Below are 18,219 nucleotides of genomic sequence, written 5' to 3'. Positions count from 1 at the left end.
ATCTTATTCATACTTTGTAAGATATATGACCTTTAGTCAAATCATACTCTGCAACCTCCCCAGAATCGACTGGTATAAACTATGGATGTACTGCGGTGTGATGGCCGTCCAGATACTTCGAGGAACACATGGTACATGTACCTACTTGTATTCTCCATCCTACCAACACATCTCTATATTTTTCTTTTCATGTGTAGCCATAAATCTTTTAATGTTGATGTCGGGACTTTGTGCTGGCCAGTTCATCGTTGTTATTGCTGTGAATAAAATCCTAGGTTAAACGATTCTTGCTCTTAATCAACTTGAGAACAACAGATGAATTGCATCGAGATTCTTGCATAAATGTATCTTAATTTTGAAGAAAAAATCATTGTCGATTTTGGTGTGCAAATACTTTTTTCATTCAGTCATTTACACTTGTTAGTCCGTATGTCTGCACTTAGTCTCGACGGTCCAACCATCAGATGTCTGTGTGGTTTTTTCCCCTGTTCTTTGTGGTACGGATAAGTACATTGTAAGTACGGGCAAGTACATTGATAAAATGTTTATAGATGTGTAATGTTGATATATACATATAGGAGAACATTTTGAGTTGGACCGGGAATCCAACCTGGGACCCATGCATTACTAGTCGGATGCTATAACCACTGAATTATACAGGACGATATCCACAGCGCATATATTCCCAAATACTACGTTCCTCCTTCTTAAATTGTCTTCGCCCTCAGAGACGCATAGCAATCAGATTCATTTGCCCCCGGCAGGACATACTTTACCTGCAAATCCATGGCTGGCAGACTTGTCAATGTAAGAATAAATATGTATATATATCTACGACATAGGCAGGAGAATTTTTTAAACACGATACAGAACCGTTTGCATACTCGTTGTTCAAAGCACACCTCCACAAGGTCAACTGATCAAGTCGGATGGTCCATGGTGGCCTCACAGTGCTCTAGATATGATCCAGACACAATTTTAACACGCATAGCCACAAAATTCCAAGAACAAAGCTACAGTGCACCCCTTCCCCCCAAGATACACTAAATGACCTAGTTATTTGATACTCTTAAGTCTCACAGAGTACAAAATATGATGCGGGCACAATTTGAGTATGAATAGGCATGATTCCAGAAAGAGGCGAGTGACTTACTTTCAAAACATCATTTTATTGGTAATATTTTCCCTATATTTATAATATGATATTACCTGAATAAACGAACGAATAAAGAAACAAAGGAAATGTTGGGTTATCCCACATCTTTCCCCTTGATGCATTAGTTGACCAGGTTGGACAGTCCTTATAGGCTTCACAGTATGCAAGCTATGATCTGGACATGGTTTGTGTGTGCATAGTCACAAAATTCCAGAAAGAGGTCGCTGTTACCTATTTTGGGATTATGGCATGCCTTTCCTCCTAGACGCATCAGCTGAACCGGTTTCAAAGTCCTGGGTATCACAATGTGAAAGCAATCTCTACCCAGAGTTATCGTTCCTTACACTCACTTACACCTCTGTAAACGTCTCAAGGGTTTTACAAGATTTTTGTAAAATGGCACGTATGCTCAAATAAAGTATGGTTTTGACTTCAGTTACAAAAATATACGTAAATAAATAAATATTGAGCAGATGTTAAGTCTTTTTGTGACACAAGAAGCATTGGTTTGGGTTGAAACGTAGATATTGGGTAGTTCTATTGCACCAGGCCTATACATAGGTACATGAAGAATATATAGTAATGGGAAAAAAATCTACTAGTTGCTTGTCCTACATTTTCCCGATATTTTATAAAATAGCTCTTAGTTTTATTAGCCGTAAAAAAAGTGGATTTACATGTGGAATAACATTGCTCACTTTGAGACGTTAACAGAGGTGTAAGTGAGAGCAAGGAACGACAACTCTGGGTAGAGATTGAATGTGAAAGATACAACCCCGACATGAAAAAGCTAAAATCCTAACGCACCAACCCAGACCATAGAATGGCTAAAACAAATATCCACATACATCATAGATGCTTTGTTCTGGTCTCTGTAGCTTGTATCAACATCGCTAGCCAAGATTTTGATAGCTACTCTCAACTTTAATTCTATCCTTGGTAGCTGGAATTAGTCAACATAATTAGTCGGTAATGAACCTGTTGTTTCAATGCATTTTATTTCCGGATAAAAGCAACAACCTTTCTGCTTCCTATAAAAAAAAATTTATGTAGTACAAAATATAAAAATTGACCAGCACTTTCATTGTTTATACATGTATATCTTTATCATGCAAACAACCTCGCTGCAGATCTGTAGTTCTCTGGGAATATATCGGGGAGGGGGGATATCTGGCTTGTCCCAACATTTTCACAGAGCTACAGATCTGTATCTCACAAACAAACTAGATATTTGTTCCTAATATACATTCGATTAACCACAAAAGGCAAAAAATAGCAGTGCTGTCTGGCTCACTCTAAAAGTAATATGTGATCAAGATGCTTTAGGGATGAAAATATGCAAATATCCCAAAGCAATGAAATATATGATCATTCTATAGTGTTGAAATGTACAATGGTTAAAAAATATGCAAATGTACAATGGATGTATAATATGCAAATATACAATGGTCCTATAATATGCAAATGTACAATGGATGTATAATATGCAAATATACAATGGTCCTATAATATGCAAATGTACAATGGATGTATAATATGCAAATGTACAATGGTCCTATAATATGCAAATGTACAATGGTGTTATATAGTGTGGAATTGTACAATATTTCTTTAATATGCATTTGTTCTATAAAGTGGAAATGTACCTGATTTTATAATGTATAGAAATAAAGTGGTCATATAGTGTGGAAATTTGTAATGAGTCTATCATGTGAAAATGTGCAGTGATTCCATAGTGTGGAAATGTACAAAGCAAATGAACTTAATGCATAATGAATGTCATCCTGACATTTGAAAAAAAAAGTAGTATCATAATATTAAGCTAATAACAAATTCATTCTTTTAAATACTCCATTAATTTTGTCTTTAGATGCTCCTTTTGTTTCTGGGAAAAGGACTTATTGATGCTGAGGAAACAGTTCTGATCTTTCAATGATCTCAGTTCCTTATGCCAGTCTGCAGATTTTAAACTCGGACTGCACAACAAATTTCCAAGGTCTTCCGATTCCCTGTGTCCACAGTACACCACTATCACTTTCCCTGTCAAACAAGTCAATAGCACTCGATCAGTAAAACTTACAGTAATGTTAATCATTTAACTTATCTTTATGGGCAATGAGGATTATCATTTTTATTTCTAGGATATTTAATATTTAGTTCTAGAATATTTAAAAGAATCGTGTAGTAATATTTGGACATAATTTACCTTTTCTTTGAAAGCACATGACTAGTTTTCATCAAATTGCAAAAGAAAATTAAAAATCTATGGGGTAAGGGGAGCTAAACATTGTGACATTCTGATTCAATGCATCCCTAGGGCCTGAGAAGCGAGTTCTTTATGAAATGATGCAATCTTAAAATATTCTTTACTCGGGGACATCCAGCAAATAATACAGGCATGATAAGCAAGGATACCTCAAACAACATTGTGAAATCATGGCCTCTGGGTCAGGGGTCCTGGTGCTAAGGTGGTTTTTATGTTTTATATATATAAATGCATTAAATTCTTTAAAAAAATCTTCTTTACCCATCGACAGATTTAAGGAAAAATGAAAAGCATGCTAATGAAGAGCATGGAACCCACTGCCAAAATTATGAAATTCATTACCCCTAGACCAGGAGTTCAGACTCTGAGGTGGTGCTTGATGGAGTTATAGTGAAAGGGCATAATTCAATACTTTAACACCTCCTTTACTTCTAAATGTAGCAGTCAGCTGGGTTCGATCGCCGGTGGCCAGTAAGCTCTGTTGGTAGAGCACCTGAGGTCTGTTCAGCAGAGTGGACCCTCACCTCTAGCACCAAAGGATTAGGCCTATTTTGGGAATGTTCGTGTGTGCCCACTCTGCGGAACAGGCCTCTGATTAGAGATTTAGGGGGCTTGGGTTCTGATCTCAGTCTGGCCCATTGCATTTTCTCCCTGTGACATATATTTTGTTGATAAATACTGTTAGTCTATGATTGGTTATATAAGACATGCAGCTGTCTATAACTGGGAAAGGGCTTCAGTTTTTAAGGCATTTTCATTCAGTATAAAGTTATTCCAAACGGAACATTTAGTATAAAGTTATTCCAAACAGAACATTCAGTGTAAAGTTATTCCAAACAGAACATTCAGTATAAATTAAGTTATTCTCACAGAACATTCAGTATAAAGTTATTCCAAACAGAATATTCAGTATAAAGTTATTCCAAACGGAACATTCAGTATAAAGTTATTCCAAACGGAACATTCAGTATAAAGTTATTCCAAACAGAACATTCAGTATAAAGTTATTCCAAACAGAACATTCAGTTAAATTTATTACATTGAGAACATTCAGTATAAAGTTATTATAACAGAACATTCAGTATAAAGTTATTCCATCTAGAAGAGCATTCAGGATTTTTTAAAGCTCTAGTCATTATAATGGAAATGCTTAGCAACATACCTCCAAGTTTTAGGATGCTTCGAACGCAACTCACTTTCAAATCGCCGATTTCTTGTTCTGATTCTAAGATTATGTGACGGTCATTTCTCTCCACAAATAACACTGTAACCTAAACAAATGTAGTATTTCAAAAATAAATATTTACATAACACACCCATGACATCTTAATTCAATTTATTTCTAAATAAAAGTACTGACCTCAACATACAAACATATTAATATGATATCACACAAAAAATAAATGTTTAAGATGTTTGTTCTTTGGGGGATATATAGAAACAATAGAGATATTGGGGGGGGGGGGGGGGGGGGGGGGAGGGTAATTTCTGCATGATTGGGTTTGCTGTTTGGTGTTGGATAAACTTACTGGTTAAATACCATTGATGTAGCTTTTCCAATGTGTTCTTAATCCTGCGACAGCACAATGGCTGCACTTTTCATTGTGCAGATTTGATTATTAATAGTATCACAATATAAATGTTCAGATCCATACTAAAGACCTGATATCAACACTTATCTCCTCAGAGAAAACACTTTGATCCACACCATAGACTAAATCTAAACAGTCACCTCAAATAAAACACTTAGATCCACACCATACACTAAATCTAAACAGTCACCTCAAATAAAACACTTAGATCCACAACACAGACTTGATATGGACACTTTATTCTAATAAAATACTAAGATCTTCACCTAAGTTTTGATCTGAACAGTCACCCCAGATAAAACACTTAGATCCACACCTAAGACTTGATCTGAACAGTCTCTGCAAATAAAACAATTAGATCCACACCACAGACTTGATCTGAACAGCCTCCTCAAATAAAACACTTGGATCCCTACCTGAGATTTGATCTGAAGAGCTTCCTCCTTTCTAGAGATCCTGAGGAATTCTGTTTGCAGATTTCTAGTGATGTCTTCCAGCATCACTTTATGTGCTTTCTGTCTGCCATCATTGAAACTGACAATGGTCACTAATTTCTGTAGCCTTGCAGAATCCTGGATAAAAAAGTCAAACAGGTTAACAAAAGAAAACTGTTAAGATCTAACCAAGAGCATTCAACAACTATAGATTCCATCATCTACTGCCAGCTTGACTAAATCTCTTTGTCTGAAAGATGGAGATGAAAAATAATACAATGATAGTATGACAAGAATATAATTACAATAAATACTCATATTCTGAAATATTATGCAATTACAGTTGAACTTCAGTATCTCTAACACTGATATCTCGAATACTATGGGTATGTTGAAATGAGTTGGAAGTCCCAACTACATTTCCTTTATGTATTTGAACCTCAATATCTCAAATCCTTGGATATCTTCAGGTTTTGTCTCAGCCTCATTTCCAGATAACGAGGTTTGACTGTATTGACATTTTTATGTCATTATGATCCTTTAGCGACCTGAGAAGTGCAAATCTAATGAGTTGGAGACGTTTTTGTTTATCAGATGGTTAAATAACTTCAAACAATGAAATTGGCTACTAGAGCTTACCAAATGATACCTGATCAGCCATCTTTAGGTAGGGTTTGAATATGTACTACTTTTCAACAATTGTTACTCCAGCTAATGATCAAAATAATCCTTTCTTTACAGCTACCGTGCAAAAGTAGTGGTGCGAGTTTTAATTATTGAACGACCGAAAAATAATACTCAATCATTTAAATTTTGAAATTCTCCATTCACATTTGGTCTGGTGTTGGAAAAATAGAATATTATATTCACCTTCAAAGCATGTGGCGGTGAACGCATTGTTCTTTTTTCTAGCTTATTGCACTTAAAAGCCAGTCAGAAAGATTAATGTGTAATCTATATACATGTACATGTATTTGCACTAAATATACAGTATACACCTATTTACAGGCTATGAGGACAATAGCAAGTTTATTGTCCCCCAATTAAGACAGCAACTATTTCCTGAGGTGCAGCCGAGGGAAATAGTTGCTGTCCAGGGGGACAATAAACTTGCTATTGTCCGAATAGTCAGTAAATAGGTGTTTTATTATACCGAAGTAGACTTTACTTGTGTCAGACATACCAAAGTGAAGTAAACTAACATTCGGCATTAGATAGAATCGACCGAGCTGATCTGAGTGGTAAACTAATTAGAGTTATCAGACTTTGATGTCACAGAAAAGAAAACGTTGGAAAATATAGCATCCGGTAAATAGTTTCGAGACTATTTCCCTAGGGTGATCGAAATAGTTGAGAAACTATTTCACGGCTAACGTTATCTAGAAGAAATAGCAAATTTATTCACATAACATTTGTATAGCAAAAACATTCTGAGGTATAATAATTCTCACTATTTCATCCCTAAACTAACCTTTTGTTTTAGGTTGAACAAGTTTGTTCCACCTTTCAGTGTGTTTGGGTCTGGTTTCATTCCATGCTTTATATCTTCTGGCCTTGTCTGTGTTTTCAATGCATTTAACTTTCTCAGTCCATTAATGAGCACAACACCTAATACGAATTCTCCAGCACCCAGTACAACCATCAATATCAACACTCTTCCTAGGTAACAAAAATACAATCATCGACATCAACAGACTTCCTATATATATAATAAATAATTCTCCAGCTCCCAGTACAACCATCAATATCAGCACTCTTCCTAGACAACAAAAATACAAAAATTAGGGAGAGGGCTGAAATAGGCTATATGCCTGCTACCCAATCCCATTCACTTACTAGTGAATAAAATATTGTTTAAGATAAATCAAATAACAAAAATACAATCATTGATAGGCTTCCTAGATAACAATTTAAAAAAATTCCTAGATAACAAATAAAATTTATACAATACTACTTATCTAAATCCAGTCTGTACTTATTTGGACTGATTTTCACCCATCCCCTGCCAGAGAGTGAATGGAAACGGTCCTGCAGATTCCCTGTATTATGTGCATACTTAATATCACAAAATATTTACATTCACTGAATCTTTTCCCTTATATTTCTTTTGAAATTGGCATTGCTTTCATCATAAACAATGAATACATGTTTGTTGCAAACTAGTTTGATCCGGTTCTTTAGTACCACTGTCCACCTAATCTTTACCAAATATGGAACGTTGTCAAGGTTAAAGATTGTAGGTGGCATTTGGCTGTTCTATTTAAAGTAACGAAATGGTCAACAATTTGATATTCAGTATTCAAATCTAACTTTAATATGTTTTAAAAATGCATAAAAATATAAATATAAACAATAAAATGTCTTTATTGTTTTATTGAGGGATGAAGGTAGATTTTTTTTTCATAACCTGTAAGCCTGTTATGAATTTTTTTCTGCAATGCTAGTGGACGTCAAATCGCTAGAGCATGAATTCACAGTTAATTTGGTCATAAAGGATCTTTACATGTATTTTAGCAATATGAAAATAAAAGCGAGTAATTCTATTTTATGAGGGATGCTTCTTGTGAAATAACCCAATAATAAATTTCTTACATATGTTTAGGAATCAATAGTAATTGTGACCCAGACACCATTATTTAATCTCTGAGTCAAGTTTACTCTAACCTTTGAACCCTTAAGTTTGTAGAGGTCTTCCTCATCTCATTCCAAGCCTTTGTGAAGTTTGGTGATTTTAAAAAATGGTAAAATAGATCATTAAATGCCCTGAAGCTGTTTTCCTCTTTGTTTGACCTTTCTCACTTTTTGGTCCCCAAATCAACATGGATTATCCTCATTTCACAGTAAGTCTGAGAGTAATGTGTGGTAAAGGTAGACCACTGAAGGCCGAGAAATCGTTTTCTATTTCCGTGTCAAGATTGCTTGAGTTGAACATTTTGACACCCCACCCAATCAATGGTCATACTTTCTCCTGTATCAGGAGGATGGTGATTCAAGGTGAAAAAAGGAAATTACTTAAGCAGATGGGTATAGGAAATGTCACTTGAAGGAAATAATAAATAATTACATGCATTTAAAATATTATTGTCATGTGTAGTGGTCACCCAGCCAAGTGCTGATCACGCTCGCCGCTGCTTACCTTGCATGATCAAGAGAGACTACCACATCACCAGAAAAACTAGCTCACTAGCGAGGCAGTATAAGTTCCCTCTTATACCAACAGCTACACTATACCCAACATCTTGTAAGCAACAACAATCAAGTAAAGTTTGTATAATGTGTACATAGAACTTAAAAGACAATAGAATTGATCTCTTGCACTTACAGATTGCCCTACCTTGACCTTGTTGCGTATTTTCCTTGAATGCCTGCTGAACTTCGAGCCTGAGCTTCTGAACCTCATCCAAGGTGTCATTGAACTTCCTTCTCGATTCATCACGATATTTATTCACATCCTCTTTACATCTGTTATACATGTCAATACATCTACCATGATCCTGTAATCTTTGACTCTCTAAGGCACAAGTTGTAGCCACCATGCTAACATTATTTTCCAACTGATTAACCTTAACTTCAATTTTTTCAGCTTTTACATGTATTTCAACAGAGTCATTCCTCAAAGTTTTTAGGTCATGGTCCATACATTGAAAATCTGGCAGTTTCAACTGATCATCACTCCTCATAAAATCTTCAGCACGCCTGGTAATCAAACCCACGAGGAACGCAATAGTGACACTGTGAAATGATAAGGATATACGACAGCTAATGGAATTGAATAGTATCTGTAACAGGAAGTGAGAAAATGCAAAGGACCAGATTGGGATTGCAATCTCTAGTCTGGTGCTCTACCAACTCACCTATATTAACACTGGCGATCAAACCCATATGCCCGTCACACGATAGTAACAAAATGGAATATAAATTTATTATACTTTCATTTTTTGATATTGTTGATTTCACACAGTGTCATCGGATTTTTCACAATGCATAAACGCGATGTTTTTTGTGGAAAATATCAACCATGTCACAAACAAAACTGCGTACACAAAATATAATTTCACCGTATGTCTGTGTTTTTGATAATTGGATTTCACAGGCACTCCACGTTTTAAATATCTATAATAAAAAAATTATCTTCCTGTAAGGCCACACCAATTTGTAAAATAGTTCTTCGGATTTTCAAACAAAAAAAGTGAGGCGAGAGGGCGAAATTATTTTACAAATATTATTTTTAATTTTGGAGATAAAAATTATGAGGCGAGCGAATACAAGAAATATAAATATTTTTAATTGAATTAAGTGTGATTTTAAAAAGCGGGCGCCTAAAAATAAAGATCTTAAATCATCAGATATCATTTGTTCACCACATAAACTTAATATTTTTCAACTTTGTTGATATAGTTTACAATAAATTAGAAGTATTTCAGGTTTCAAAGACTTATTTTCTTTATACCTAATACATGTACTTTGCAACATTAACTGATAAGGTCTTTTTGAAGCATTTTATTTAAGTTTCATTTCTACAAACTTTCGATTCAGAGATATGCATATTGCTAGGGACACACCCAGTTTTGACATTCATTGCAAATGCAATATCCATTGCATCGCTTTGAGCATTTTCTTGAATTTTGATATGACATCACCAAACCTTTTGTGAATTTGTCGTTAACTGTTGGTACGGTTTAAAATAGTCACCGATCAGTACCCCTTGCTTGTTGTAAGAGGCGAATAAATGGGGCGGTCCGTCAGATAGGACTGCAAAAACTGAGATCCTTGTCACAGCAGGTTTGGCACGATAAAGATCCCTCAGTGCCATAAGCGCTGAGCATAGGCCTAAATTTTGCAGCCCTTCACCGGCACTGGTAACGTCTTCATGTGAGTGAAATATTCTCAAGAGAGACTTCAGTCAATATATAGGCTAATCAAACAATCAATCATATGCTATCAATGTTCTCTAAATAGTGGCATCGAATAGCGCTTCAAAAGTTTCATCGGCTTCCAGTTCGATTCCAGCATAAGGAACAACTTCCAATCCAGTGTTATGAAGTATCGTATATATTAAGATAGACATCATGAATAACTTAACCGTATTACACTGTTAGGAAATTTCTCAAGGGCCGGGGTTCTGTCATTTGTCAGCATATACATCAAGGTTATTTGTGTGCTTGTTGTAAAAACTAAAAAAAATATTTACGGATATTTTTTAACACGCGGGCGGATATTATTTTTTGATAATATTATAATTTGGATTTGTTACAAATAGAAGCGGCGAATCCGACGAACTAGATTACAAATTGGCATGGCCTTAACATAATATTCACACTTGTGAATATTATGTTTACAAGAAGCCTGTGTTGGATTTCATTTCATTATCTTATAAATGTGGATTTAAAAATATATAAAGGGGTATAATATATAATAAATTTATCATTACTACAGTAACTTGATCTGAAGAGAAGGATGACATTTCATTGACAGGCGCAGATCATCAGATCAAACTCGACACTTTGCGTCTTGAGTGATCTGATGATCTGCACCTGTCAACTCAACGTGATCGGACTCTTGGGATCAAGTTACTGAAGTAATAATATAAGTTTATCAAATCCAGGAAATTTGATGCACATGAAAATAGAAGAAAGCATAATATAGTCAGGATGGCATGAAAATCTGAACTCTGTAATGGATAAATCTGAAAACTATAGCACAGTATTAGCACCACAGATTTCAAAGAATCTGAAATACTAAAACAAAAATCAAAAGTAATCAAAGTGCAATTCAAATGCTAAAGGTCAGGGTAATGAAGGAGGATGCATCATGAGTTTTAAGAATGTCTTCTTTAAAGAATTCTCTTTATGAAGTTTAAGGAGTCACTTTTATCTCTTAAAAGGAGTTTAAGGAGACCACTCTTTAAGGAGTTTAAGGTGGTCTCTCTTTCAGGGGGTCTCTTTATAAGGAGTTTAAGGTGGTCTCTCTTTCAGGGGGTCTCTTTATAAGGAGTTTAAGATCTCTCTTTCAGGGGGTCTCTTTATAAGAAGTTTAAGATCTCTCTTTCAGGGGGTCTCTCTATAAGGAGTTTAAGGAGGTCTCTCTTTCAGGGGGTCTCCCTATAAGGAATTTAGGTCTCTTTTTAAGGATGTTTCTCTACAGACTACATTTGGAATAAGAGGCCCATGGGCCTTAACAGTCACCCCAGTATTACACAAGACAAAATTTAATAAAATTAGCAGTGTTGTGTATAATGCATCATTAAAACTTGAAGAACTGTTTGTCCACATGGACATATAAGATGTTTAACCCTTCTGAGTTTGGTCAGAATCAATCTTTGTGCCAAAACTGAGCTGCTAACAATCTTTCATTTAAAGTAATTCCACCCTCCTGTGATGTCATCAGATTTTGCAAAATCAAAGATGTGTTTCGATTTATGCATGATAGGAACATAAATTTTGTTGGAGTCTTTTCCTATAGTTATTGTAAAAAATCTTGTTAAAAATAAAATATTTCAAAATTCTAAGTTATAGATGAATAATCAATTATACGTTTCAAAATATTGAATCCAAGGGCAATAACTCTGTTTCTATTGATTTCTTTATCAAGTCTATTATGCGATGATTTCCTTTATTTCTTACAGATATTCTGTATATTTTTGTGAAGATACAGTTTCATGAAATTGTTATGAATGCTATCATATCATCATAACCAGTTTGTATGGAATTTTAATAACACTGTTTAAGTAAAATTGCAATTTTCTTATGGCGATATATGATTCTGTTTATGCACGTCTCATATCTTAAAAAGTGTGATGACCTATATATTTTATTTGATAATTTGTTAGTTTTAACTCTAATGAATGGAAATGAATACACATTTTAATTTTGTATCAGATAAAACTGCGAGTATGGAGTTACCTTAAGCTGTGGTCAAGACAAATATTTCTCATATTTTTTAGTTTAAACCAAAATTATTCAATTTGTAAATATCAATAGACAATACATACAACATACAATATAATTAGTATATCCGAAATCAAGTTTACCACAACATTTTTTTAATATAGTGTCCTTGACCTTGAGTGTGGGATCATGATTCTCTAGCCGGTCAAAAACATTTAGTAAATGTCACGAGGTATATATGCTAGATGATCAGAAGGCAATAAATCTAGACTTTTCAATCTAGTTAGTATCTGTCCATTGCAATGTGACATGATCAAACTACCCTTCCTCTGTCAGAATAGGACTAAATGTAAGGGGAAGGGGGGGGGGGGGTGTGTTTAATATACAAAATATTTTTTTTAAAAATGAACATGACGGTTTCTTAATTAATTCTTTTTTAAATACTTTTAATGGTTACCAAAAAGTTGCGTCAAATTTCACGCAAGTGTCATCAAGTTTTCTTGTAATATGCAATGCTCCGCGAGTTTTGTTTTCTTTGATGCTTTCGTAATAACGATAGTATGACAGCTGTTTCAGTAATTCACTGGGGCAGACCAGACTTCCCAGAGAGCTACAGATCTGCAGCTAGGGAAATAGTTTCTTTCGTCCTTACAGAATCTAAGTTGAAATCATTACATTATAATTTTGTCAATGACTAATTCACAAAATATGCATTTCCGTGCAGAGAAATTATCCGTGGGTTTTGGGGTGTTTTTTTCCGGTGATCAGCCGATCAGCCAGTTCCGCGTCTTGTACGATTAATGTAAACTGTGAATAACTATTATCTGTAGACTATTAATTGCAAACAACATAGATCATAAAACAATGAATAATACTGATATCCTTTAAATTCGTACGTAGCTGTAATAGATTGCATTTTGCAGGTGCAAGTGCAGGTGTTTAATCCTCAACCATGTGGTTCCAAACCGAAAGTAAAAGTATGCGGGTAGGTCTAAACACCAGAATAAAGCTTAGAATGGTATAGTAAAAGGAAGAAAAAGGGGTTTTCAATATCTCATATATGTGCTATTTTTTATTCAGATGATTATTATTAAACTTGTGTTGCTAAACCAAGTTTTACCTGGAGTGGAACCACTATTTGGATGTTATCATCAAAGATGTACTCTACATCGTCATAATGGCTGACTTCTAGCTGAGTAGCTCAGCAGGTTATCACGTTGACTGCTGAAATGGCTGAAATGTAGATCGCGGGTTCAAGTCCAGCAGGGGTTTAATTTTTTTTTTTCCAGATTAATTTCTACTAAAACTGCATTTTTTGACTCGATAAAGTAAACGTGAAAGTTTTCAATTTCAAAAAATTGTTGTACATACATTGTTCAATGTCACGGTCCTACACTTTTCATCCATCAAGATTCTCTGGTGTAGCATATCTCCTTAAGTGAAGTAGATAGGCTATATGTCTGTCCACTTCTTTAAAGATATAAATACTCTTGACACAGAGAGACCGACTAGGAGGCTGAAAGTGCAGACACCTGAAATGTGGATGACATATCCTATAACACCATATATATAACCAATAGTTCACCCAAAATGTTACTTTTCCGCCGTGAACTTTCATTCAGTCGTTCGTGCAAAGCCAGTTTCTACTTTCTGTAAGCTTTTGAGATGACCACTTGATAGTCCCTATAGAAGGTAGAAACTGACTTTTGAAATTGATAGTTAAAAACTTGTTTTTAAATGAATAATACGGTGGTATATTTAGGACACAGAATTTTTTTTTTTCAAAGATACTAGGCAAAAATTATCTCGTGCGCACGACATAATATCTCGTGCGCACGACTTATTATCTCGTGCGCACGACTTATTATCTCGTGTGCACGACATAATATCTCGTGCGCACGACATAATATCTCGTGTGCACGACATAATATCTCGTGCGCACGACTTATTATCTCGTGCGCAGGACATAATATCTCGTGCGCACGACATAATATCTCGTGCGCACGACATAATATCGCGTGTGCACGACATAATATCGCGTGCGCACGACATAATATCTCGTGCGCACGACATAATATCTCGTGCGTACGACTTATTATCTCGTGCGCACGACTTATTATCACATGTTTTCTATATAAAAGCTTGATTATAACCCTTTCCTAGCTACATAACCGTTAGACCAGTCAGTTTCGATTTAATTTGGTACATGCAATTTGTCCTCAGTAACTAAACATTAATACTCTCTTTACAACAGTATGCTAGTGCTCTTATGCATTTGCAGGTTTACATACAGGTTTTCCCCATTCATTGCGTGAGAGAGAGAGAGAGAGAGAGAGAGAGAGAGAGAGAGAGAGAGAGAGAGAGAGTGTGTGTGTGTGTGTGTGTGTGTGTGTGTGTGTGTGTGTGTGTGTGTGTGTGTTAAAAACTGCGCTGAATATGGTGTATATGAACAAGGTAATTATCCTTGTGTTGTATACTTTCAATTTATAATACGGTCACAAGAGGAAATTACATCATCGTTATGTGGAAACTTTACAGCCACATACAATTTTAAAAGTAGAAACAGTGAGAAATGACCAGTGACCCAGGAGCAGGATTGGCCAATAATGGCTTATAAAAATTGATTACAAGTTATTGGTATTTATTGAAATCGTTTGAATTGGGTAAGCATTGTATATAACCTATAAAAATCTTCGTTGGAAACCCACGGGCAGTCTCGTACACGTGAGCCAACACATTGAACTTTTCTCATTTTAATGAATTATCCACCAATAAGAAAGTGAAACTCGGTATGAAAACGAAGATCATGTTATGAAAAAAAAAGCAGTTGTTTAAGATAAATCCGTAAGAATTAACACGATTGGAGAAATTTCCTTCACAAAAGTGTGAAGAAGCCAATCGGATTAGGGCATAAATTAATCATAAGAACAAGAAAAATTTAATGAGTTGGCCCACGGTCAGTAAGCATGTGCGAGACTGCCCTAAGGATAGCGGCAAGATGAAACCTTGTATCGCCTTTTATCTTTTCTTCAATTTGAAGCCCTATGACAACTTATTAATTTCACTTCCTTTCATATTTCTTTTTTTTTCATACTAGTATCTCTTGATATCGATAAAAACCTCATAAACATGTATGATATCAGTCTGCAATTATCCATAACGCACTATCTGTCAATCACTTAAACAATTTTATTGATACATTGGCTGATTTAATTCTATATCAGTACAACAACCTCCACAGTTTTTCTTTTAGTTTTCCATACAGTTCCCGGCCAGATGAAGCACAGTCTGGCATTTGCCAGCCATTTTCTTCCATCAGAATGCGACAAATACTATCGAAATCCGGATCATTTGTATTTAAATTAGGGTGGTTAAAAGTACACTCATTTTTGCATACAGTTAAAAACCGATCATTAGACAGCCACAAATAATCCCTGGTGCCGTAATCTTCTGGTGACGTGTACATTATAACTGGACGTCCATGGAGTACGTGCTCGTTTCTTGACCTTCGAATCGGATGCAAATTTCAAAGAAGCTGGATGTCGTTCAATTTCTTCTGATAAAAACACATAAGAATACGAGATAATAAGTCGTGCGCACGAGATATTATGTCGTGCGCACGAGATATTATGTCGTGCGCACGAGATAATTTTTGCCTAGTATCTTTGAAAAAAAAAATTCTGTGTCCTAAATATACCACCGTAGAATAACTATAATTGCTTCAATTTTTTTCTATTGGGTCTAGAAGGGGTGGGGGTTACATAAGATCTATGTATACACACTATCCACACTTCAGGTGCCTGTGGTTGTACATAAGATCTATGTATACACACTATCCACACTTCAGGTGCCTGTGGTTGTACATAAGATCTATGTATACACACTATCCACACTTCAGGTGCCTGTGGTTGTACATAAGATCTATGTATACACACTATCCACACTTCAGGTGCCTGTGGTTGTACATAAGATCTATGTATACACACTATCCACACTTCAGGTGCCTGTGGTTGAACAACGTCAACATTATGAGCATCGATCTTCGTAAAACAATCTCAGAATGATTTTCAAAAGGGCAAAAATTGAATCTTAATTGGCACTTGTGATCGTTAAAACTAAAATAATTTTATTTTCTTTATCAGAAGAAAGGATTCTATTAATAATTCAAACAGACTAGGCAGATAATGGGAGGATCAGGAACTACAAGGCTAACATTAAAACAGGAAGTGACGATGAGAACATTCAACTCCTTGGGAAGAAGACGGAGTCAGATGAACAGGATAAAAATCCTGTACCGGAAACTATCACTAAGTAACGAAACTTTACATAATTAATTTATTAAAAAGTTTTCCAATGCTCTTACACGAATTGTTCGGACAAATGAGCTGTATAGTTTCACACACGGAGTGTGAATAGACAGGGAGTCTGGTGAAGAGTATACTTCTAAATCATCTACCGGAAACTATCGCTAAGTAAGTATTTATATTTCTACCAAGTAAATCGATCAATTGATTCAAGAAATGATTTTAACACAAAATTTGGCTAGAATTTATATGAATTATCTATCTTATATAAGGAAGTCACGTGATGAGCTAAGGTACGGACGTACTTTTTTTGCTCCGTCAATTTGACCGTCATTTTCACTCTTTAATTCGAGAAATTAATGCGATTTTCTCAGAGTTTGGAGTTTGGATAGATAGTGTATATATTTCTTGACTCTTGACACAATTTCTCAAGGTGATCTTGTTTTTGGACTGTTTTTGTGAATTTACACCTGTGCTGAGCGTGAATAGGTGTTCACAATCTACTCACGGTGCCTGTGTTTTTCGAACGGCGTTTCAGAGTCTCATAGTGTCTAAGATAACGAAATTATGGAGTGGACACAAACTCTTAAGCCAGTTTATATGCGGAACAGAGACATTCAAACAACAAAAAGTAAATATTTCACCGACTTTGACATTGCAGAAGCCGCGAGCGCAACAGTCTCGGATGTGATTTGTGTACAAAGAGATAGAGAGCTGTGGAGGATCTACATAAAGTCTGCGGAGAGTAGATCGAAATTAGTTACTGAAGGATTCTCACTTGGAAGCAGATCAATCCAGGTTTATGACACGAACCCATTCTCTGCGGGTACAGACTCTCCTGATGAGAAAGTTGTTCGAGTCCTAATTAAAGGTATACCTCTATCGGTTGAAGATTCATGTATTAAAAAGATGCTCAAAGGCTTAGGTCTAGGAGTAGAATTAACAAGTGATATCAAATATGAAAAAATCAGACATCCTAAAACCCACAGAATGACTGAAATATTAAATGGAAATCGTTTTGTGTATATGTCGCCTCTAGAGAATGGAAAATTCCTTCCACGCTCTGCGTCATGTGCAGGTTTACGCTGTACCATATCTCACAAAGGCCAACCCCTACGGGAACGAAAGAAGCAGTGCACAAACTGCTGGGCAGATGACCATTACAAAAATGCTTGCGAATTCGAGCAGAGTTGTAGAATATGCAAGCTACCAAGTCACTTTCCGGGATCGGATAAATGCAGATCATATGTCACTCACCAGGAGGACATAGTATGCTTCTCTGGAAAAGATAACCCTCTTTCAAATTTCTTCCCTACTGAGTTAAAGGTTTTCGGGCAAACATATCCTTCAGCCGAACATGCTTTCCAACACATCAAATCCTTACGTTCTGGTGATCTTAACCGTGCAGAAGCCGTAAGTAAAGCTGAAACCGCCTTAGATGCCAAACGTGTAGGAGGTCAGGTCCTGGAATCTGATGCTTGGATTACATCTAAAGACTCCGTTATGCGGGAAATACTGGAATCTAAACTACAGCATTGTTCACAATTCAGAAGTGCTTTAAAAAAAATCAGAAAATCAGA

General features: G+C 35.6%; 1 protein-coding gene across 2 annotated transcripts; it reads right to left on the bottom strand.

Annotated features, from left to right (window-relative positions):
* Positions 1–2,129: 2,129 nt before the first annotated feature.
* On the bottom strand, positions 2,130–13,340 carry LOC130051857 (uncharacterized). Of its 2 annotated transcripts, none has more exons than XM_056154820.1 (6): positions 13,232–13,339; positions 8,783–9,180; positions 6,920–7,107; positions 5,431–5,586; positions 4,585–4,693; positions 2,130–3,196 (listed from the first exon to the last, which is right to left on the bottom strand). In XM_056154820.1, the coding sequence occupies exons 1-6, from the start codon at positions 13,249–13,251 to the stop codon at positions 2,991–2,993; spliced, it is 1,077 nt and encodes a 358-aa protein (XP_056010795.1). In that variant the 5' UTR covers positions 13,252–13,339; the 3' UTR covers positions 2,130–2,990. The 2 variants fall into 2 exon arrangements, with proteins under 2 accessions (XP_056010795.1, XP_056010796.1); XM_056154821.1 differs by having other exon boundaries at positions 3,057–3,196; positions 4,619–4,693; positions 13,232–13,340.
* Positions 13,341–18,219: the final 4,879 nt, after the last annotated feature.

Source organism: Ostrea edulis, chromosome 2 (genome assembly GCF_947568905.1).
Source record: "Ostrea edulis chromosome 2, xbOstEdul1.1, whole genome shotgun sequence".
In the NCBI taxonomy this organism is placed as follows: Eukaryota; Metazoa; Mollusca; class Bivalvia; order Ostreida; family Ostreidae; genus Ostrea; species Ostrea edulis.
The sequence above is the reverse complement of the archived record's forward strand: the minus strand, read 5'-3'. Positions and strand labels throughout refer to the sequence as shown.